Source organism: Phocoena phocoena, chromosome 11, assembly GCF_963924675.1.
Source record: "Phocoena phocoena chromosome 11, mPhoPho1.1, whole genome shotgun sequence".
NCBI lineage: Eukaryota > Metazoa > Chordata > Mammalia > Artiodactyla > Phocoenidae > Phocoena > Phocoena phocoena.
Genome location: NC_089229.1, coordinates 22,687,831 through 22,710,652, shown reverse-complemented (window position 1 = coordinate 22,710,652; position 22,822 = coordinate 22,687,831). Strand labels below are relative to the sequence as shown.

The window sequence follows — 22,822 nt, the reverse complement described above, 5'->3', positions numbered from 1 at the left end:
GGTGGATGCATCTTGGCTGCAGTGAGGGTCTCATGCCTGGACCAGTCTCCAGGCAGAGGGTGTTATGATTTGACGTGAACCCTGAACCCTTAGCACAGGGATTCTCAGCTGGTGGTCCTGCCCCTCCCATGATGAGGGGTGATGTGAGGGAGGAAAGGCAACACTCCCTCTCCAATGGAGGCTCTTTAGGGTGGAGGCAGGGAATCCCAATTCAATGGGGGCACATTACAATCTCCAAAGCCCTTCCCTTCTCCCCCTGGCATTTTGATCTGTGGATTAAGAATTGCTACATTAGAGGTATTTGCAGGACCATCGTATTTTAAGGACAGATTCTAGATGTAATCCAGGGATGCAAACTTGTTTTTCTATGCAAACTAGATTGATCTGTAGGCCAGCCTGTATTTACTGTGAGCTTAAGGCAGTCAGGACTGGCAGTTGAACATCAATCACCACGGTATTTACTGAGCTACTTCCTTGTGTCAGGGGCTGAGTCCCTGGTGCCTGGCTTCTAACACGTGTCCAGGAAGTGCTCCCTGAATGATGTCAGAGAGAGGGGGCTCACGATGAGACAAAGAGGTGTACCCCATTGTTCTCCTGCATCCTAGTCACCGAGGCTGTACCCGGCACACTCATCATTTTGGTGTTAGAATAACTGAAGCATAGGCTTTAGGCAATCTGTCCCCTAGGGAAAACTCTGGGCACCCAGGTAATTAATTTATATTAATTGGCTCATCACTAGGATTTTTCTGTGTTGGAAACTCCTGGTTTGAAAATCTTTTGGGCTTAAGGGTTCAATGGCATATTTGCAAGAATATTCATCGTTGTTTAAAAATTTCCCCCAATAGGGAACTGATTAAGTATACTACATAGATCTACACAGTGAGGTACTAGGCAGCCATTTAAAATGAAAATGGAGGCATTTAAAAAACTAGTTAAAAGACTCAGTAAAAATTATGCATACGTACATAGCTGGTATCTGTCTATGTGCATAGAAAACAGTATATATCAAAACGTTACTAGTGGTTATCACTAAGTGTTAAGATCGTAGACAAATTTTCTCTTCTTTATATGTTTTGAACTTTATTCAAAAGACGAATAATTTTACAATCATAAAAAATAATAAGCTTTTGCATTTTGAGCATTAAAAATAAGAGAAAATCTTCTAGCTCAAAATAATCTTATTCTTTATCCATCACCTGCCTTTTCCTTCTTTGGCAGAGAGGGTTTGGAACTGTTTTCCAGGCAAAATCCAGGCCCTGTTTTCTGGTGTTTCCACGGCTCACCCCCATGTACTAGTGGGGCTGGCCATCCATTTGGTCAGTTTTTGTATTGGATGTCAATTCCAGCATCTGCTCAGCTGAATTTTAGAATACTCAGTTCTTCCTTTAACCTGGAAACCCAATGCCTCTACTCCAAGTCCAGAGCAAAGAGTTGACTCTTCTGTCCAATTTCTATCAAACCCAGCGGAAAATGTTCTATGTGGACATTAGCTTATGGACATGCAGTCAGTCCAGTCTTATAGCCGTGCTAGGTTTGATCCCTGCACCAAATCGGACCACCTGTCAACTTGAACCACATTCTACTTCCTCTCATACAGATGATAAAGCAGTGGTAGCAGCAACTACCACATGACATTGTTAACTACACCCCAGAGACCAGCTAAGGGCCTGACATGGATTATCTAACCCTCACAACCACCTTGTAGAGGAGGAATTATCATCCCCATTTTATGTGTGAGAAACTCATGATCAGTGAGATTGATTAACTTGGCCAAGTTCACACAGCTAGTCACGGGCAGAGCCAGGATTCAAACCCAGATCTGACTTTAGATAAGACAGCGTTTTGTGCCACTGGGCTGTCCTGCCTTATTGCTTTCATGAGTCTGTTGGTGTTCTGCCTCCACTTTCACTGGAGGACCCTCTGAGGAACCATCTTGTGTTTTGGAGATTCAGCATATGAATGTTGGTGAAGACACCATCACACAATATCCCCTCCTGGAGACCCAGGACAAAAAGTTCTTTCACCATCGCATCAAAAAAAACCCAAAACAAAAACCTAGGAATAAACCTACCTAAGGAGGCAAAACACCTGTACTCTGAAAACTATAAGATGCTGATGAAAGAAACTGAAGATGACACAAACAGATTGAAAGATATACCATGTTCTTAGATTGGAAGAATCAATATTGTTAAAATGACCGTACCTCCCAAAGCAATCTACAGATTCAGTGTAATCCCTATCAAATTACCAATGGCATTTTTCACAGAACTGGAAAAAAAATTTTAATTTCTATGGAAACACCAAACACCCCAAATAGCCAATACAAAAAAGAAAGAAAGAAGAATGGAGCTAGAGGAATCAGGCTCCCTGACTTCAGACTGTATGACAAGCTACAGTAATCAAAACAGTATGGTACTGGCACAAAACAGACACATAGGTCAATGGACCAGAATAGAGAGTCCAGAAATAAACCCCCACACTTGTCAATTTATCTACAACAAGAGGCAAGAATATACAATGGAGAAAGGACAGTCTTTTTTTAATAAGTGGTGCTGGGAAAACTGGACAGCTACATATAAAAGAATGAAATTAGAACATTCTCTAACACCATATACACAAATAAACTCAAAATGGGTTAAAGACTTAAATGTAAGACCGGTATACTATAAACTCCTAGATACTATAAAATTCCTAGAGGAAGACATGGGCAGAACACTCTTTGACATAAATCGCAGCAATACTTTTTTGGGGTCCATCTCCTAGAGTAATGGAAACAAAAGCAAAAGTAACAAATGGGACTAACTTAAAAGCTTTTGCACAGCACAGGAAACCATAAACAAAACTAAAAGACAACCTACGGAATGGGAGAAAATATTTGCAAACAGTGTGACCGACAAGGGATTAATTCCAAAATATACAAACAGCTCACACAGCTCAGTATCAAAAAACCACAAACAACCCAATCAAAAAATGGGCAGAAGACCTAAACAGACATTTCTCCAACATCACTAATTATTCAACATCACTAATTATTATAGAAATACAAATCGAAACTACAATGAGGTACCACCTCACACTGGTCAGGATGGCCATCATTAAAAAGTCTACAAATAATAAATGCTGGAGAGGGTGTGGAGAAAAAGGAACCCTTCTACACTGTTGGTGGGAATGTAAATTGGTGCAGCCACTATGGAGAACAGTATGGAGGTTCCTTACAAAAACTAAAAATACAGTTATCATATGATCCAGCAATCCCACTCCCGGGCATATATCCGGAAAAGACGAGAACTCTTATTTGAAAAGTTATATGCACCCCAATGTTCATAGCAGCACTATTACAATAGCCAAGACATGGAAGCAACCTAAATGTCCATTGAGAGATGAATGGTTAAAGATGTGGTACATATATACAATGGAATATAACTCAGCCATAAAAAGGAATGAAATAATGCCATTTGCAGCAACATGGATGGACCTGGAAATTATCATACTAAGTGCAGTCAGAGAAAGACAAATATCATATGATATCACTTATATGTGGAGTCTAAAAAAATGATACAAAGGAACTTATTTACAAAGCAGAAATAGACTCACAGACATAGAAAACAAAATTATGGTTACCAAAGGGGGAAGGAGGGATAAGTTAGTAATTTGGGATTAACAGATACACCCTACTATATATAAATAGATAAACAACAAGGACCTACTGTATAGCACAGGGAGCTATATTCAATATCTTGTAATAACCTATAATGGAAAAGAATATGAAAAAAGGATATATATGTATATATATATAACTGAATCACTTTGCTGTACACCGGAAACTGTAAATCAACTATGCTTCAATTAAAAAAAAAAAGTTCTTTCAGAATCACTCTCATTGAAGTTTTGTCTTCTGAGAGGATGGGGTATCCTCACCCAAGAAATATCAAGCATGTAATGACTGTGTTTTCCTACTTGCCTTGACCTTCAGGAAGCTCAGAGCTAAATCTGTGGCTCAGTTCTCGTAACAATGTAGAATTCTGTGGTTGGCATGTTGATGTTAAAACTTTCCCCTGGGTCTTGATCTTCTTTTTAGTGTGTATTTTCCCTACTTCAGATCCATGTGTATCTATATTTTCAGATTTAACATACCTATTCACGTAGGCTGCCTTAAGTCCTTTATGGAAGGAGGCATAGTATAAAAGGCGGTTGTTTGTTCACTTAAACGTTTATTCGACAGCTTATTTTGTTTAACCCATTACTGAAAAGATGGCTGACAAGGTACATCAGACACGAGTCTCACATCATCTGGTTAAAGTGACAAAAAAGGAAGTGTGCTGAGGAGAGAGGGGACACCACAGGGAGAGAGGCCCTGCTGGCTTAGGCTGGGAGGCTGCTGTCTACAAGTGGACCATTCTGATCTGTCTGCAGGCACTTTCCATTAGCATTAAAGAAAACAAAAAAAAACACCACATTTCAGTGACTAAAATTGAAGGAACAAATAACTGTATTCCATAGTCTCAGGAAGCTACAGGACCTGAATATCCTTTGGCTCCTGGGGGCCAGCAGAAGCAATGCCTGAGGTCGGCAGAGGCTATCTGCACCTGAAGAGGGTGCAAACAGACATTCAAGGAAAAAAGGGCTGTATCTGTGCAAAGAAGCCTGGGGTGTTAAGAGGAGCCTCAGAGGTCTACTACACCAGTGTCAGTGAGTAAAGACCACGCCTGGATCACCTGCATGGGCTAAGTCTGCCCTGGGCTGCCTGCCTCTATACCTATCACTGCCACTGAGGAGATGACACTGACAGGGGGTCTGGTCCTGGTGACCTTTAGGTCCCTCTCCACTGGGAGCTCCAGGGTTCCCTGATTAGACGCTGTTGTCGGTCTTTTACCCAACCAACAACGGCTTCAGTTTAGAGATGTATGTATAGCTGATGCCATGTTAAATAGTAGCACATTCCCCAAAGGCTGGACTGCAGGTCTCAACAATCCACCAGCCAGTGCACAGAAGTGCAGTGACCACGGGGCTGGCTTTCACCACAGGGGATGTCCTCACAGCAACACTCACCCCAAAACTATTCTAAATGGCCAAGTATTTTGTCTATTATTAAATGGCTTTTATTCTTAACAATATGCCCGTTCCCCACCTCTCCCTTTGCCTGGTGAGTTACTGCTCAACCTTGAAGATTCACCTGGGGCATGACGTCTTCCAGGAGCCTGCTCTGAATCCCCTTCCCCGACACCCCAGGCTGTGCCAGGTGCCCCTCCTCAGATGGGCACAGCTCCACTGACTGTAAAGAATTTATTAGGATTTTCTCTTTATAGATCCAAACGCCCCAGCCGGCTGAGCTCCTTGAGGGCTCTCCTCTCATTTGACTGCGTCTCTAGGGCTTAGGACATATCAGGTGCGCAATAAATGTTGGAGGAACTGAAAAAAGGACGCTGCCCGGTAGGTCCCTAAGATAAGAGGACTTGCACCTCAAGGGTAAGATACGGGTGCCTGTGGATGGCCACAGCAGATTCTTCCCTTCTATTTTCTCTCCACAGGTAGATCCTGGCTGAATAAATGCTGAACCAGTGCAGGGCACGCCGTTTGGGCCTAAAGATAAAGCGTTTTCAATACGGGTCTATTGGTGGGGCCTCCAGAAAGAAGCCACATTTCTCCTCTGGCTGTATTTTGCTTGTACATCTTGTTTTTTAAGAGCCAGGGTAGGTTTCATCTACAACTTGCTTCACCCACGTCTTGAGGCAAAAATAACTGAGAATATTCTGGCCATATTCACAGAATTCATTGACATTCCTTAGCTCTACCTACTTAGTTCTCTCAAGTACAAGTCAGTGATTAAGTCTTGATAGATTATATTTATAGAAACAAATACTGCCCAATCACAGGTCTTCAGCATTTAGAAATAAACATCAGGCATTCTGCTAAGATGCCTATCTAGCCCAGGGCTGACACAGCAACTGGATAAAATGCAGATAGTTTTTTTAGGGCTAATTCCAGCTAACTAAAAGAATAATGAAATTAGTATTTCTCTCTAAATATAACAGGGGTACATGTAGAAAGTTTTGAAAATACATAAAGAAGAAAATTAAAAATCACCTGCAAAATTCTACTGCTGGGATATAGCCACTGCTACATTTTGGTTTCTTTTCCTTTTACTTTTGTATATATGCACAAATACTTTTATAAGCTATATGAATATTTATGTGAATTTAAAAACAAAATTAGAATGATATTTACGTGCAGTTTCATGAGTCACTTTTTCACGCAACATTAAATCATGAATGGTTTTTGCATGCCATTAAATGGTCTTCAAAAACCAGATTTTTAAAGGTGGCAGAGCATTCCACTGCATCTGCTAAAGGTTTCACGTCATGCCTCACCCCAAGTACGTGAGTGTCATCAGCTCAGTGAAAGACCAAGAAAGGCTTTCTTATAAAGTTACAGGTTCTCTGTAGCAATCATGTACTCACGCCCGGTGGTCGCCTGTCCACATGGAACCACAGCCTACGGTGGCTGGACAGCAGACCTCTCACACCCATGCTGGAGGGGCTGGCCTGCCAGGGCAGAAGGGGAACACGATCCGTCTTTGTCCTGTTACTTGGCAGGGACTTGGGGAAAGTTTGCTGGATTTCAACTCCTCGCCACTCTTCAAAAGTAAAAGCTCCTAGTAGAAGCTACAGTAAACCCTTCGCCAACTTGTGATACCTCCAAAGGGGCATTTATCACATTCAAGACGCTTCTTACCTACCAAATTTTAACGCTTGTTGAAAATCTTTCTCAAATGGACAAGACAGTTGATAAAAATGACTTTTTCTCTGCTTATGGCAGACGACTGCCTAATGCCTCACCTCGTCTTTCCAAAGTGCATTAATGAATTGTCAGGCCTCCAAGATGCCCACATGTTCATACAAACTCAATGTTCAGCTTCCAGCCCCTGTGTCCCTCTCCTCTGGGAGCCCTCACCCTGCTGGGGCCAGCAAAACTGCAGGAGAGCACAGACAGGATTTTACTGCAACCATTCGTTATGTCCTTGATTCTCCCTCTGAACTCGGACATCCTGGAGAGCAGTGCGGTGTGCCTGACTCACGGCAGGCACTCAATAAATGTAGAAATATATTTTATGCAGACTTGGACTTTTCATATCAGGTGTGGGATACCGCCGCATCAAATGTACGTTGTAAACCGAAAACTGGGACATAAATCCTCACACAGGTCTGACGGGAAAGAACAGAACCAGCCCCGTAACTGCTGGTGCTGCTTTCCTGCCCTTAGAAGCTAAGACTGACTGAACACGTGCTAGACACGGACGTGTGTCATCTCACTGAATCCTTACAGTAACCCTAGGCAGCGGGTACTGCTGTTATCTCTATTTTACAGAGGAGGAAACTGAGGATTACAGGCGTTCTTGCCCAAACTATGAAACTAAGAAGTGCCGACCTGGGATTCAAAACCAGGCTGATTCTAAAGGCGTCACCCCTAGACATGACATTTGATTTTCAGTACTTTGGGAGGGGGCTATAACGAATACATGTACGAATGCTGCAAAACAACCTGTGAAAAAAATCAGAATGACTGCTTTCTTTCTAACTTCATAGAAAATGGGATTGATTTAAAGCTCTGATAACATCCATCCCCCTCAACCCTCAAAAAAATAGGGATGAGAGGAAAAAAGAGTGACTATTATTCTCTTAATATTCACCCACCTTTGGCTTTATGGCTTAGTTAATTCTCAACGATTTATGCCAACGGAGAGGAGGTATGGATAAATGTAACCCAGCAGTGTTAATGTATTTTTCTTTGGGCGGGGGAGGAGGTGGTATATAATGGCCATAGGACTGGGAGTGCTGCTGTGTTTTTTTTTTTTTTAATTTTTATTTATTTGGCTTCACTGGGTCTTAGTTGCAGCATGCGGGATCTAGTTCCCAGACCAGGGATCGAACCCAGGCTCCCTGAATTGGGAGCGCAGAGTCTTAACCACTGGACCACCAGTGAAGTGCCATTTTTATTCAACCACTCCTGCCACTGACTTGATGAGTTTCAGCTGCTGCGAGGGGCCAGGGAAAGGCTTCTACTTAAGTGTAGGTTGCTACTTTGTAAGTGGGAGACTAGCCAGGGAGTGTTACAGTCCCATCTTAAGGGCTCTATGCACTTTAGCATTTTCTTACATTGCCATTTATTTTCATAGTATTATAGTCCAACAGGTTGAGGGCCATTTTCAGGTGGAGAAAATGAGAAACAGAATGAAAGAGACCACCTAGTTCCACATACAGTATTAATTTCGTTGTCAGAGGTCAACTAACATCAACGATAACGGAAGTTCTTTTGCACTTGTAAATTCCCACTCTGTGGGACAATCTCTGCAACATAAGCCATAAGTACTTTCCATTCGGAACCCCACGCTACTCCACGAAAAGAATCTCCGAGTTTAAGAAAGGGAGAAATGGGTGAAAGTGGTCAAAAGGCACAAACATCCAGTTATAAGACAAATAAGTCCTAGGGATGCAATGTACAGCATGGTGACTATAGTTAACAGTACTGTACAGGCATACCTCGTTTTATTGCACTTTGAAGATATTGCTATTTTAAAAAATCGAAGGCTTGTGGCACCCTGCATCGAGCAGGTCTACTGGCTCCAGTTTTCTGACAGCATTTACTCATTTTGTGTTTCTGTGTCCCATTTTGGTAATTCTGGCAAGATTTCAAACTTTTTCATTATGATTATATTCCTTATGGTGAACTGTGATCAGACCTTTGATGTTACCGTTACAAAAAGATTATGCCACGCTGAAGGCCCAGATGATGGTTAGCCTTTTTTAGCAATAAAGCATTTTTAAATTAAGGCATGTACATTGCTTTTTTAGACGTGATGGTATTGCTCACAGAACAGGCTACAGTGCAGTGCACACATAATTTTTATGTGCACTGGGAAACCAAAGAATTCATGTGACTTGCTTTATTGTGATATTCGATTCGTTGCAGCAGTCCGGAACAGAACCTGCAGTATCTTTCAGGTATGCCTGTATCGTACATTTGAAAGTTGCCGACGGAGTAGATCTTGAAGTCCTTATCACACACACACACACAAAATGTGTAACTGTGTGAGGTGATGGATGCTAACTTGTGCGGATCACTTTGCAGCAATACATACATCAAACCCTTATGCTGTACATCTAAAATGAATACACTGTTATATGTCAATTTTATCTCAATAAAACTGGAGAAAATGAAAGGGCTCCGGAATCTCACTTTCATTAGACATTATGACAGACTGGTCGACTCTGGTGTTCTTCCCCTGCACTTAGGTTTGCTGGTCCCTAGTGATGGAAAAGACTATAAAATGCTGTCCCCCTGCTGACCATGGTTTCCTGCATTTTGTCATCTCTGTTTCTCCAGTTTAGATCCTTTCACGGCCCACATTCAGCCAAGAAGGCACAGGAAAGAGGGAGCCTCGTCTCCCCCACGCACCGCCCACCGGCATCAAGACTTTGACATTCTCTACACATTCCACAACCAGTCTAAGCCGTACACACTGAAGATGACAGAATTTGGGAGGTGCAAGTAAGAGAAAAATGAGCATGGTTAAAATTATCAAAGACTGCAAACATGTTCTTTATAGAGAAGTGAGAATTAGCCAGGGTTTAGCGGCAGTCATGGCTTTTAATACTATTTAAACAAAATAAACCTTTCGTATTTTAGAACTAGTGAATGAGGTCCCTCCCAGATTTTTAAAATAAATCTGACAGTCTCACACAGAATGCATCAAAATCTTTCTAATCTACCTATCTCCATTCTATGTCCTAGAAATCTAGACGGAGTGAATAATACATAGAAGATGATAGTTGCCAAATGATCTTGGTTATATCCATCTCTTTCCTATGGTGGCCTTTTAAGGATGATCACTGCAGCCTTGGGATCTGGTGGCCGCTGAAATACCCATTCTCCCTCTTGTCATCTCAGCAGCATGGATTTCCCCTTCATTCATTTGAGATAAGAGTGGAGAAGAGAAAAGCTGAATCCGTTGTTTTAAGCCTTACAACTCCTGGTCTTGTAACACATTCTTTTTTCCTACACAGTCCAACTCTCTTCCCCCAAGTTTTCACTGCCTGGAAGGTGGAGGTCGGGCAGCCTCTTGTTCTGTAGTGGATGAGATGTGTCCCACTGGGGAGGTGACTAGAAATCAGCTGCCACCATAGTGAGTCTAGAATGCAGAGTAGGTCTGGAGCGCGCCGGTAGGTACATATTGGCTTTTCTTGGGAACCCTAATTCCCTTTCTGCTCTAGTCTTTTAAAATTTTCATCTACCTGTCATTAAAAACTGAAAATATCACAAGCTGAATTTAGCATAGATTCTAAGTCATGGAAACAAGCTTAGAGAAGATAAAGCGTAACATTTCCTGAAGTGTGTTCTGCAGAACACCACCTCTGTGAGAAGCTCTCCCCAAAAGAGGCTGCCACGGCCAAATGAACTTGGGAAACCAGGTTCACTCCACCCCCTCCCGGTGTCTGAGCCTATGAAGGGCTCCGCAAGGTCCCAGAGTAAAGGAACTACGTTAAATTCACATGCTCATATTAGTAGGGGGGCTTGAGCCTCCAAGACCGCAGGATTTCTATGGGAAAAATGCTCTGAATTTCAAATCCAACTCTCCGTAAACTGGAAGCCTCCTAGACATCATTGGGTTTTCTTGGTGATAAGAAATATTCATAAAAACTTCCTGTGACCCATAAAAGATCTACAAGGTCAAAGTAGCAATAACTGCAATTAGAAATGTGCATGTACTCATACACATCAGCTGCAAGACTAAATGTATACTTAAGGTATTCTTTTCTTTTCTTTTGCCATTTGGGCAGCCTGGGGGACTGGTTCATACCAAAAAGAATTTTAAGGCTTCAAGACTGGACTGAATATTGAACTGCCCTACATAAAGATACAAAATCCATGCTCAAAGAGGTTCTTTTTTAGTGCAAGCAAAGCTTGGTGCATCTCAAAATTGCTCGAAGGCCCACGTTAAGGCTGGTGGCCTTTGTTACTATTTTTGAAGTTAGACCAACTGTTCACCTAGAGAGGATTAAAATGGTGGATTTGCGATGTAAGATGAAAATCCTCTGTAGGTGAAACCAGACTCCTAGCCTAGTGAATGTCTACATTAAATCAAACATCTGGATGAAAAAACAAAAGGTGAAGCAATTCTCCACTCGTTTTCCAAATGTATCAGGACATCACGTTGATCTTAAAACTAAACAATTGACGATTTTCCCCACATTTCACTTCTGGCGTCACATATACACACGCTTAAAAAACTCAAGAGGCCAGATGGCCCATGGGCATCATTTTTAGCTTCAATAGAGAACAATGTTTTGGATACCCTTATGAAGGCAAATTATATATTACTCTAAAACCAATTTAGAAAGAACTGCTGCAGTACCCAAGGGAAGGGTGGAATTCATCCTGACAATACTGGAATACTAATGTTGACATTCAATGAAAACACTATATAGATGCAATATACCGATAGAAGGCCTACAGAATCTATGCTTTCTTTCTATTGTTTCTATTTTATTTATTTTTTCTTCTATTTTTTTCAATTCTTTCACAAGGGCAGTGGGAAAACTTCGGACCACAAGTACACTTCTAGAAAATCTATCTTATGTCTTTGAGCAGAAAAAGTCCAGGCTGTGAACTGTGAGGTCAGCAGGGAAGGAGAGAGAAGAGGTGGTGCGGGGGAAGCAAACACTGAACACGCATTATTTATGAACGCTCTACATACGTTCCTTCATTCCAATCCCAAAGAAAACCTGTAAGGTACAATCCCCGTGCCTATTTTATAGACAAAGGAAATCAGGACTCAGAAAAGTCCTGCAACTCGTCTAAGACCAGGGAGCAGGCAGCGAGTTGGGATGTGAACTCTGAGCAGCCTGTTCTTTCTATGACACCAAGGCAAATCCCAGAGAAAGGTGTATCATGCAAACCAAAATGTATGCGGATAGAATGGAATTTTGCTGTTTTAAGAAACAATTGCGGGACTTCCCTGGTGGTGCAGTGGTTGGGACTCCGAGCTCCCAGTGCAGGGGGCCCGAGTTTGATCCCTGGTCAGGGAACTAGATCCCACATGCATGCTGCAACTAAGAAGCCTGCATGCCGCAACTAAGGAGCCCACCTGCCGCAACTAAGGAGCCCACCTGCCACAACTAAGACCTGGTGCAAGCAAATAAATAAATATTTTTAAAAAAATGCTTAAAAAGAGAAACAATTGCATTTCACAAGAATGGCAAGTTATGTCTAAGGCACCAGAAACCTAATGCTGACATGGCTTTAATCAACACTGTTGATCCCATGCAAACAAACGCATCCAGAGATATCTAGAGCAGCCTTTGAGGGTTTGGCTTTGCAGTCCTTACTGTTAACACAGACCACCTGTATATTATTCTCCTCATGCCTCTCAAAATAGAAAAAAAAATTAAAGGCACATAGCATTCTTTCCTGTTTTCAATCTTCCAAACTTGAAAGGGATGGGCCACACGCAGCCTGATACAACGTCCTGGGCATGAGCCTAACATCCCTTAGGATGGGGTAAATTCTGGGTTACTGTGGTCCTTGGTCCGTGGGAGTTTGTCAGAACTAAAAATGATTGCTTCAAGCAGTCTTACCCATGACATTGAACTGTGGGCTGGCCTCTCAAGAATGTATTATACTGCAATTTCTGTGTAATTCTTTAAACCTGTGTATTTCAAAACTTGAGCAGAGAAGAATTGTCAAATTAAAGTGACATTTTAGAATTCTTCTGATTACAAATTATTTCATGCTTGTAGCTGTCTCTGTTCTGTCTGCTTCAAATTTAGAATGCCCAATGTACTAAAATAGAGTTATCCTCGAGCAATTTGTACCATCCTGAAGGTACAAGAAGGAATACTTGTTATTTTCTAGAATTGCTTCCATTTTCCAAGTTTGTAATATATGGGCTAGTTCTTAGACTTAATGACAAATAGGACTATAGGTGTGTAACACCATAAGGACGTCATTACAAGACTAACCTCTGAATACGGGCCATATTCAAATGAACCAAACCTTGCTGTTCCCAGTTATTATTTATAAATGTCTAATTTAACTACTATTCAATATAGAAAACCACAAATATCGTATGAGGCACTGAATTTATTTTTCCTCCAAACAAACCTAGACTATCTTGCCCTACTACTTAGAAATGGCTACCAAAGAAACCAACAGACATAGCAAAGGGACAGAAAGGCTGGAAGACATTTACTATATTTTGGTACCAGAGAAAGAAAGGAACTCGTCTGATATGAAAAGTGAGGTTAGTAACTGAGCAATGACATTTCAGATACTGGATAGAAGTGGAGTTCTAAATTTAATGAATGAATGAAAATACAGAAAAAACTCAGAAAAGCTGAGTCTGCAAGATACCTTACACCAGGTATACCTTAAAACTTGGTAAACAAGCCAAGCATCTAAATTGCAAGCTGGGCTTTCAATAAAGTCCAGGTATATTCAGGGAAATATTTAGTTTGTCCAAAGAGGGTAGCTACTCACCACATCGAAGGCAGTAAACACGTGACAGTAGTGGTGATTGGACTTCAAATCTTTTGTGATATAAGCGAATGTCGAGAGGTCTTCTGGGTCCTGGGCAGCACAGGAGATATTACGAATTTCATGTTCGGCAATTATGTTCTGGAAGAAATGACACAAACGACCGTTGTTTTCCTCTGCAAACCAGCATATTTTAGAACCAAGGCAAATGATCTGGGAAGCAGTTGCTTTCCCTCGTCCTCGAATGTTCTAGAGCAGCAACATTCACAGTGATTCAACACACTGTCCGTGGGCAAAGGTACACCAGGTCTGGAAGGAATGCTTTCGTTTAATTAAAAACAACCTAAAATAGTCCTGGAGCAGCAGTTCTCACACGGTGCTGTGTGCAGAAGCAGTCTGGGTGGCAGACACTTGAAAAAAAATAGTAACTACTAAGCATTTCACTGTTTCCATTTTCCATGTAGAGTCAGCGCCGCCTCCTGCTAACTCTGTCTGGAAAGGATCACCTGCCATGTTGTTCTGCCTGCCGGGAGGCTGATCCCTCACCATCTTTTACCTGTTGTCTTGTGCCTGGCCCCTAGCTCCCCAGAGCCAAGGCAGGTAGGCGAGGGCGCGTCAAGGCGCTCTCTCATGAAGACTCCGTGGAGACTAAGGTGTAAGGGTGGGATGAGGGAAACACCACGCTGCATGCTAGGTGCAGCGCCCCGTGGATGACAACGCTTTGCTAACTATACCCGCTGTGTATCATTATGAGTGGTGCCGTGGTTATCCTGCTCATCAGCTCACAGGTGGCGAAACCAGTACTCAGACAGTGTAAGTTATGCAGGGCAGGTAGTGGAACTGGGCCTGAAGTTACGTTGCAATACCTCTCAGCCCCACCTCTCTCTCACTGGTTGAACATAATTTCATTTTTTCTCTTGGCTAGCACGTTTTCATGCCATCTCCCTGCCAGCCCCCTCATCCCAACCTGCCTCTAAGAATAATCGGTGGGAGGTAACTGAGGAAAGGTTCAAGGACCATTATCCCGAAGCACAAAATAACCAAGGAGCGTCACCTGGGCTGCAAACCCAGCCAGAAACTTCTTTTGATACACTGATGTATTTCAGAAGCAAAAGATTTCACATAATCATGCAAACGTTTCTTAACCTCACGATATCCCATTTATGTTTGTGCAGTTGTCAGAGATCTAAAACCCTCAATGCTTTAGTTACCCTAATTGCTTTGTAACTGCACAGTCTTAAATAACCTGAGCGAATGTAATGCTGTGTATACTCATCAATGCCCAAAATTGCTTACAAAATGCCCTTTCCTGCCAGCACCCCCAGCAAGTACTTCACGCCCCTCACTCTACTGAGCTATGTGGTTGGTAAGCAATTACAGAATTAACACATAAAAGAAAATTAAATTAAGACGTTCTTCACAGTGACCCTGTATGTTGACGCTACATGTAGCGCTGTCAGAAATAACTCAAATTGAAATCAGAATCCCATAAACAAGTAACATCCTATCGCCAGACAGAGTTTCAAAATAGAAGGCGCTGATCCTCTTCTGGCATCCAGAGAGCATTTCTCCAAGGAGAAAACTAAATTAGGAGCTCGGTGAGTCTTAAATTTAAAATTAATGAGCTCTGCGTGGTCTTTATAGGTATGATGTTAGCAGGTGCTGAGAGCCTGCGCCATCACTTTAATTGGGGGCTGCTATTACTTCGGGAAGCCTGTGGATCTGGTCTCACCTATCCAGGATCCACTATTACTGAAAATAGAGCATTGGCTCCAACTTTTAACTAAAATTGGCATTTTGTGTTCTTGAGACTTTCTTTTTTACTAGCATAAGGTTGATCAACTTCTCGGGAAAGTGTTAACAGTGAAGTGCCCTGTGATTTTTATTGCACTGAATTCCCTGAATCTTGCCAATTCACAAGATGTCACTCCTGACAATTTTCAGTGGTGCGGACAGCACTGTGGCCCAGGGAAAAATTGTAAAGTAGGTAAAGTGTATCTTTGGAGATCTCTCTTAATTATGAACCGCGTGTCTGCATCCTCCCCAAGTTTGTATCTTGAAATTCTAGTCCCCCAGTGTGATGCTGCTTGGAGGTGGGCCTTTAGGATGTGATTAGGTCATGAGGGTGGAGCTCTTGTGAATGCTATTAGTGCCTTTACAAGACAAGGCAAGAGAGCTAGCTGGCTCTCTCTGGCGTCTCACAGCAGAAGGACGGCCACTTATGAAGCAGGGAATGGGGGCTCTCATCAGACACTGAATCTGCTGGTGACTTCATCTTGGACTTTCCAGCCTCCAAAACTGTGAGAAATAAATATTCATGGTTTAAGCAACCCAGTCTATGGTAATTTACTATAGTGCTAAGACATTTTTCCTCTTTCTGGGTCCTCCCTCCCAATTTTCTGGAAACCGGCCCCCTCTTCTCTCATCTCCAGGAGCCCAGGGCTGTCTTTTAAACTCCGAGGCCTGCCCTCCTCTGTGTTGCTCCATGTCCCCAAATCAGCCTCCTCTCCCACTGCTGAAACTTTAATTCCTCTGTTCCCATGGTCTAAACTAGAGGAAAGGCAAGCTAATACAGACATTCTACAATCAGTTAAGAATAACTCATGTTACTGGCACTCAGTCATCCTAATTGGCACTTTAAAAATTTGCTTTTAAATGAATTCATAGCAATGGACTGTGTAGGGAGGTATTTTGAACAGAACTTCCTAATATATCCGTGGTGCTAGAATGTGGTGAGGACCTGGGATCTCACTACTGATGGAACTGAGCAGTGGCATTCTCAGGACATACCCCTCCCTCGTGTCCTCTGCTGCGTCTCCTCTCAGAAGTACCCAGAAAATAGTATCTCATGCATCCCTGACCAGACCTTCCAGTGCCTGAGGACTGATCACCATCAACCAATCGGAAAACTGCGCACGAGCTGATCACATACCCTGGGACGCCCCTCCCTCGCCTGGCCTTTAAAAACGTTTTGCTGAAACCCTTTGAGGAGTTTGGAGATTTGGGGGGCATGAGCCACCCGTTCTCCTTGCTTGGCCCTGCAGTAAACCTGTCTCTGCTCCAAACTCTGACCTTCGGTGTGCTTAGCCTCACCGTGCGTCGGGCACACAAATGTGCATTAGGTAACACTGACACTGCCATCAGTCTGCACTGCCCACCTCTGCAGAACAGCGAGGCTAGTTCTCTATGTGTACGATGATTCCAAGACTAAGGACACTACAGCTGGAGACGGAATGAAGACTGCACAGCCTCTTCCTCCTTGGAGAAGTCAAGGAAGGATACATTCTTTCCACCCTGTCATTAGTGGCTCCTCCATAAATTAAAAGCTGACATCGTGAGGTACAGGTGATGTCCCTCAGTTTAAGTAGACGCCTTTATGCAGCTGAGCCTCCATATCTAAGCATGTTCTAAGGAGACTAGGGCTTTGAAAAGGCTCAAGCCAGGACTGGGGTCACCCTGTCACTTCTTTGGCTAGAAAATTTGGCAGCTCAGTACCCTTCGACAGGGAGTGATTCTTTTTCTTGTCTGTTGCCTTTCATCATGTAGAGAAATAGCTAAAGAGGTATCTGGCTGGTGGGTGTAGAAGAGACTTGTTTGGTTCAGCCAATTAACAGAGGCGGTCTCAGAAGGGGGTGTGATAACGAAGTGATGGGCCTAGAAACTGGCCTCTCCCTGCTTCCCGCACTCCTGACTATGACAGGTAGGGCCCTTCTCTGAGTCTCCTCCACAGGCCAGGCCTTTTATGAGGGAGACAATGCAGCACCCATCCAGAGAGTGCCCCCCACATAGAGGCAGCAGCCCTGGTCGAGGGCTACCTGGAGGAGACCTGCAGAGAGGGAGGTGCAGATGAGAAGAGCACAGTCTTAATTTGACTCTGAGCTTTTAGAAATATGTGCTATAAAAAACAACTGGCACTTGTTTAGGCAAAAGTTCCAAGTTAATCTGTGCCTAAAAAAATAGCATAAGCCCTGTTTGAAGCTGACATTCAAAACAAATAAACTGGGCTTCCCTGGTGGCGCAGTGGTTTAGAATCCACCTGCCAATGCAGGGAACATGGGTTGAGCCCTGGTCCGGGGAGATCCCACATGCTGTGGAGCAACTAAGCCCGTGCACCACAACTACTGAGCCTGCGCTCTAGAGCCCACGAGCCACAACCGCTGAGCCCATGTGCCACAACTGCTGAAGCCCGAGTGCCTAGAGCCCATGCTCCACAACAAGAGAAGCCACCGCAGTGAGAAGCCCGCGCACCGCAATGAAGAGTAGGTCCCGCTCGCCGCAACTAGAGAAAGCCCACACACAACAATGAAGACCCAACGCAGCCAAAAATAAATAAATTAAAAACAAACTAACAAACCAACCCAGGCACTGCATTGTTCCTAATTTAGCTGGATGAGAAGACTGAGGAGGGGGTCACAGCAGGCAGGCAAAATGCAACCCACCCTCAGCCAAGCACTGGACGTGCGGACAGTGTCACCTCTTGGAAGACCCTGCTGATCTGAAGATGGGTCTGGAACTAAGCAGTTGTAGCCCTCTTGGCAGAATGCCATACTAACGTACCTCTGGGCTATGGATCTACAGAAAGCTGGTGTGATTTACCTATAACATTTTAGTATAGATCTAATCCAAGTTCCATTTTTAATTCAAGATCATTTTCTGCTTCTTCCTTCTTACCAGGTTTAGTGATTCAATTCATTTCCCAAGTTGCTAGGTAACAGGTTTACAAGTTTACAGCTAGGCACCTAACCCTTCCCCATGAACTCAGCCAAAGCTGGTACTTTATATTAGAGTAAAAGGAAAGAAGTGCTTTGCTGGAGGGTTCATCTTTCACACAGTCTAATGGGGGCTAAAAGGAGTGGAAGAGTCATTAACACCTAATTAAGCATCCACTGCATGTCAAACGAACTGGTGGAAGGTCACGTGGAGTGAAAGTGAAAAAGCGTTAGGTCAGGGAGTGGGAAAGTTAAGTTTTAGTCCTTCTCCGTGACCAGCTAGCTGTGTGACTGCAGGGCAGTCACTTAGTGAAGGTCTGAGGCCTTCGATTACTCTCTGCGTCCAGTGCAGGCTGAACACCCCCTCTATCTGACCAGGGTAGGGTTACAGAGATGCGGTGGTTAGGAGAGGACCGGTTAACAATAAAGTACAGGGGACTTCCCTGGTGGCGTGGTGGTTAAGAATCCGCCTGCCAGTGCGAGGGACATGGGTTTGAGCCCTGGTCCGGGAAGATCCCACATAATGCGGAGCAACTAAGCCCGTGCGCCACAACTACTGAGCCTGCACTCTAGAGCTCGCGAGCCACAACTACTGAGCCCAAGTGCCACAACTACTGAAGCCTGTGTGCCTAGAGCCCGTGCTCTGCAACAAAAGAAGCCACTGCAATGAGAAGTCTGTGCACCGCGACAAAGAGTAGCCCCCGCTCGCCACAGCTAGAGAAACCCCTGTGCAGCAACGAGGACCCAACGCAGCCAATAAATCAATAAATATAGATTAATTTAAAAAAATGATGAGCATTTGAAAAAAAAGAAAGCATCAAACATGAACAATAAGCTGTGACTTCTGGTTGTGTCTTACTACAGGCTTAGTGCTCACAAGCACCACAAACTGTGAGGTCTTCACAGATGTCTATGCGTCACAAGTCCTTCACTTCAAATCAAAGTGGTTCCCCCCAGCTGCTTCCCAGGGGAGGAATCTCTGGTACAAACCGAAAGCAGGACCTGGAGTTTATCTGCTCCTTTCCTGTGTGGGTATTAATTTAGAGGCTGGTCTTTGTACAGGACCAAGTGGCACGCACGATGCCACTGCAGACACGGCTGGGTGAGCACAGTTCCTTTCATAGCACAACCTGAGGACGACCCTTCAACACTGGCTCCTCTGCGCCCCCCTGAAACCAGGCCTTCAGCCCTGGCTGGTGGTGTTTCTCAGCCTTCCCCAAACTCCACCAACGCAGCTCTACACCGTTTCTTTCTTCTGCCTTCTAATACAAGCTCTCTGCTTTAGGCTTCTCACACACTAACTCCTAGACCACGCCCCGAGTCACCTACCCTCTCCCTATCCACCATTAGACTGGGGTAGGTCACTACGTCACAGGACACTGGGATGGGGACCCTGTGCAGCCCCAGTGTTGAAGTCGATGTCCCCAAATTCCTAAAAAAGCCAGGCACACGTTGTCATACAGTCATAGAGAGGCTGGCTCCACCTGCTACCAACATACGCACTTTGCCTTTACTCTGGACTCTGAAAACAGGCTGAGGACCACACTGTAAGGGCTTGAAAGAAACGCGGGCCTTCTTTATTTAGTGTCTTTATTCACACAATGATCTTTTGCGTATCTTTCATTGCTTAGATTTCCAGAGTAGTCATTAGTGAGCAGAGATCTATGAATAACTCATCTAAGTACTGGCGACTGAAGCAGAAGCATTCCCTCAAAGTCTGGGAGATCAAGATCTACGGCCCTTGATGTGTCCGTAAGCAAAACGCCACAGAGCCGATAGCGCTCTCCTTCCTCTGACGGTGGAGAGTGGGTCAGAGAGGATGCAGTTAACTCAGACGCACCCAGTCATACCACCAGCTGCATAGGATGACAGCCTTAAGACTCTGGAAACTTCTCAGGGCAAATACCACTTGTTCAGAAACTGTCAGAATCCAAGCCTGCTAAGGCTGTTAATCTAAGAGAGTGTCAGACTCATAAGCTAATAACGTATTGCCATTCATGTTTTACAAGTGCAAACGGGGTAGAGACAGTTGCTCCAGGTTAGGTAAAAAGAATCCAAATGCCAAAGCCTTTCTTGAAATTTAGATAACAGTGAAAGCAATGCTATCTTCAGTCAGAGTTCCATAAAGTTTTGAGACTTTTAAAGCCAGCTGACTATAATCTAGGGCTAAAGGAAGTTTGTGCACCAGCACCTAAAGTTGCTTCCAAGAAATAAGAGCAAATCAACTGGGATTTTTCTGATCAGAGTTTCCATAACTGTAATCTGACAGCAGTAACTGTCAATGACATATTGCCGGGTTGAAGCATCACTCCACGTAAGGCATCTGACTCGGGGTGTGCTTTGGGTATCATCAACTAGCATGACCAGGCTGAGTTACCAGCTTTCGGCTTGAGTTTCACAACTGCTTCTAAACCTGGGAGGTGGTTCTAAGTGGACTTGGGGAGCTTGGGCTTATCTGACCGACATAGCAATCTTCTTCATTACAGAAAACAAACTGGGAAGGCTTTGAACTGGTCGATTCAGATGCTCAGGTTTATTATAGATGGTCAAGGGTCACTGCCCACAGGACGTTTCCCTGGATCTAAATCCAGCTGCCGTGATCCTAAATTTCCATTGTTTAAATTCATCTGTTTCATGACTTTTGTTTCCTTTCTCCAGAGTGGAGTGGGTCCAGCTGGGAGGACTAGGTAGGCAGTCCAGAAAACAAATGGTGTTTACCAATGGGCATCACCTCATTTCCCCTATTTCTACACTTTATTGGTTGGAAGGACGTAAGACGAAAATGCAGGACATTTGGGGGTTTTGGAGGAGGAGCAGGTCAGGTTTGAATTCATGGAGGGTGACAGTGGTCATACCCGAGTTTTCTAGTCTAGCACCTGCACTCTGTCACCTTTGCCAAGAAAGGACACTTTCTAAGTAAAATGCAACCCAGGTGTCTACACTCGACCTCAGGGCCCACAAGCTGTTCCCACTGTGAGCACAAAGTCACCGCAGAGTTACAGCACCGCCTGAGCTTCTTTTCTGATTGTGTCTCTTAAGAAAACAATACAGTTGGAACCCTCGCTTCCATCTCAATAGTTGAGAACGAAATGCAATTATATGATGTAAACGCCAGGGCATGGGTTCCCTGCGTCAGATATTCATTACATACGTCAAAAGAAAGGACAGGCCTATCTCCGGAGCAATGAAAAGACAAATGTTCTGGCCCTTCACCTGGTGACATACACTTCCTCTGGTGGAGGAATGATGACACTGGTACATTTTCACACTAGACATGATTTTTTTTCTGTTTTAATATTCTCTGGATCCAAAGGGACATGCCAGATACTGAGTGGCCACAGTCTACTAAGGAAGGTACCAAGGAAAAGTGAAAGCAAAGTATGTGTAGGAATCCTAGATCAAGCCCCCAAATGCGACGTGCCCCCCTGTGTGTGTGTGTGTGTATACAGTTGTTTTAGGGATCATGAAAGTCAGGGGTGAGGAGTGATTAAAATGGGGGAGGTTGGGTATGATGGGAGGCAAGGGATTTTAGATCATTTACTCAGGACTGTATCTGGTGTCTAAACCGAAGAGAGGTGCGGTACCCACCTTATTTGTTGCATCAATAAATTTGACTCCTTTATAAGAGACTGAAAGAATAATAGTAGGGACCTTCTTCATTTGCTCTGTAGACTTCTGAAATTAAAATTAGAAAGCTATTAGAGCAGTCTGTGTTCCATGGCAACTGTAGCACATAATTCTTTCTCTTGAAAGATAAAAATGAGCTCAAGCTAAAAACAATACACACACACACACACACACACACACACATCAAACACATACCAAACACACTCTAATTTAACTGTATGTCTCTCCTCCTGGGCTTAGCTGTGGTTTGGGTTTATAAAGTATCTGCTTTGCACTTGAGGATCTAAAAAGAGCTTGTTCCGCTACTTCATGTGGGTGAAGGAATACGCCCTTTCCCTGACCCCAAGGGGAGAAATGAACAGCTCTGTCCCCTATGCAATTTCAAACGACTATTCTTTTGACTAGAGTTAAGCCATGTCAGATTGAACTCTGAGGATGAGTTTAGCATTAACAAAATACATGCCACCTCTCCCCATTTCTTCCTAGTCTCTCTCTTTCTTCAAGGCACAAGGCATGCCTGAATACGTACTTAAAACAGGGATTTAAAATACATCATCGTGGGGACTTCCCTGGTGGTCCAGTGGTTAAGACTTTGCCTTCCAATGCACGGGGTGTGGGTTTGATCTCTGGTCGGGGAGCTAAGATCCCACATGCCTCGTGGCCCAAAAACCAAAACATAAAAACAGAAGCAGTATTGTAGCAAATGCAATGAAGACTTTAAAAATGGTGCACATCAAAAAGATCTTTAAAAAAAAAACATCGTGGGGCTTCCCTGGTGGCGCAGTGGTTGAGAGTCCGCCTGCCGATGCAGGGGACACGGGTTTGTGTGTCTGGGAAGATCCCACATGCCGCGGAGCGGCTGGGCCCGTGAGCCACGGCCGCTGAGCCTGCGCGTCCGGAGCCTGTGCTCCGCAGCGGGAGAGGCCACAACGTTGAGAGGCCCGCGTACCGCAAAA

The 22,822-nt window shown here is 43.8% G+C and overlaps 1 protein-coding gene across 14 annotated transcripts in view; it reads right to left on the bottom strand.

The window, feature by feature from the left end:
• The window catches only part of ANKS1B (ankyrin repeat and sterile alpha motif domain containing 1B), a 1,192,652-nt gene that overhangs the window by 15,244 nt on the left and 1,154,586 nt on the right, over positions 1-22,822 (bottom strand). For all 14 annotated transcript variants that reach the window (XM_065888049.1, XM_065888050.1, XM_065888051.1 and 11 more), the window contains 2 exons: positions 21,828-21,914; positions 13,534-13,671 (listed from right to left, as the gene is read on the bottom strand). In XM_065888049.1, coding sequence (XP_065744121.1) covers positions 13,534-13,671; positions 21,828-21,914 — 225 coding nt within the window. The remainder of the gene's footprint in view (positions 1-13,533; positions 13,672-21,827; positions 21,915-22,822) is intronic.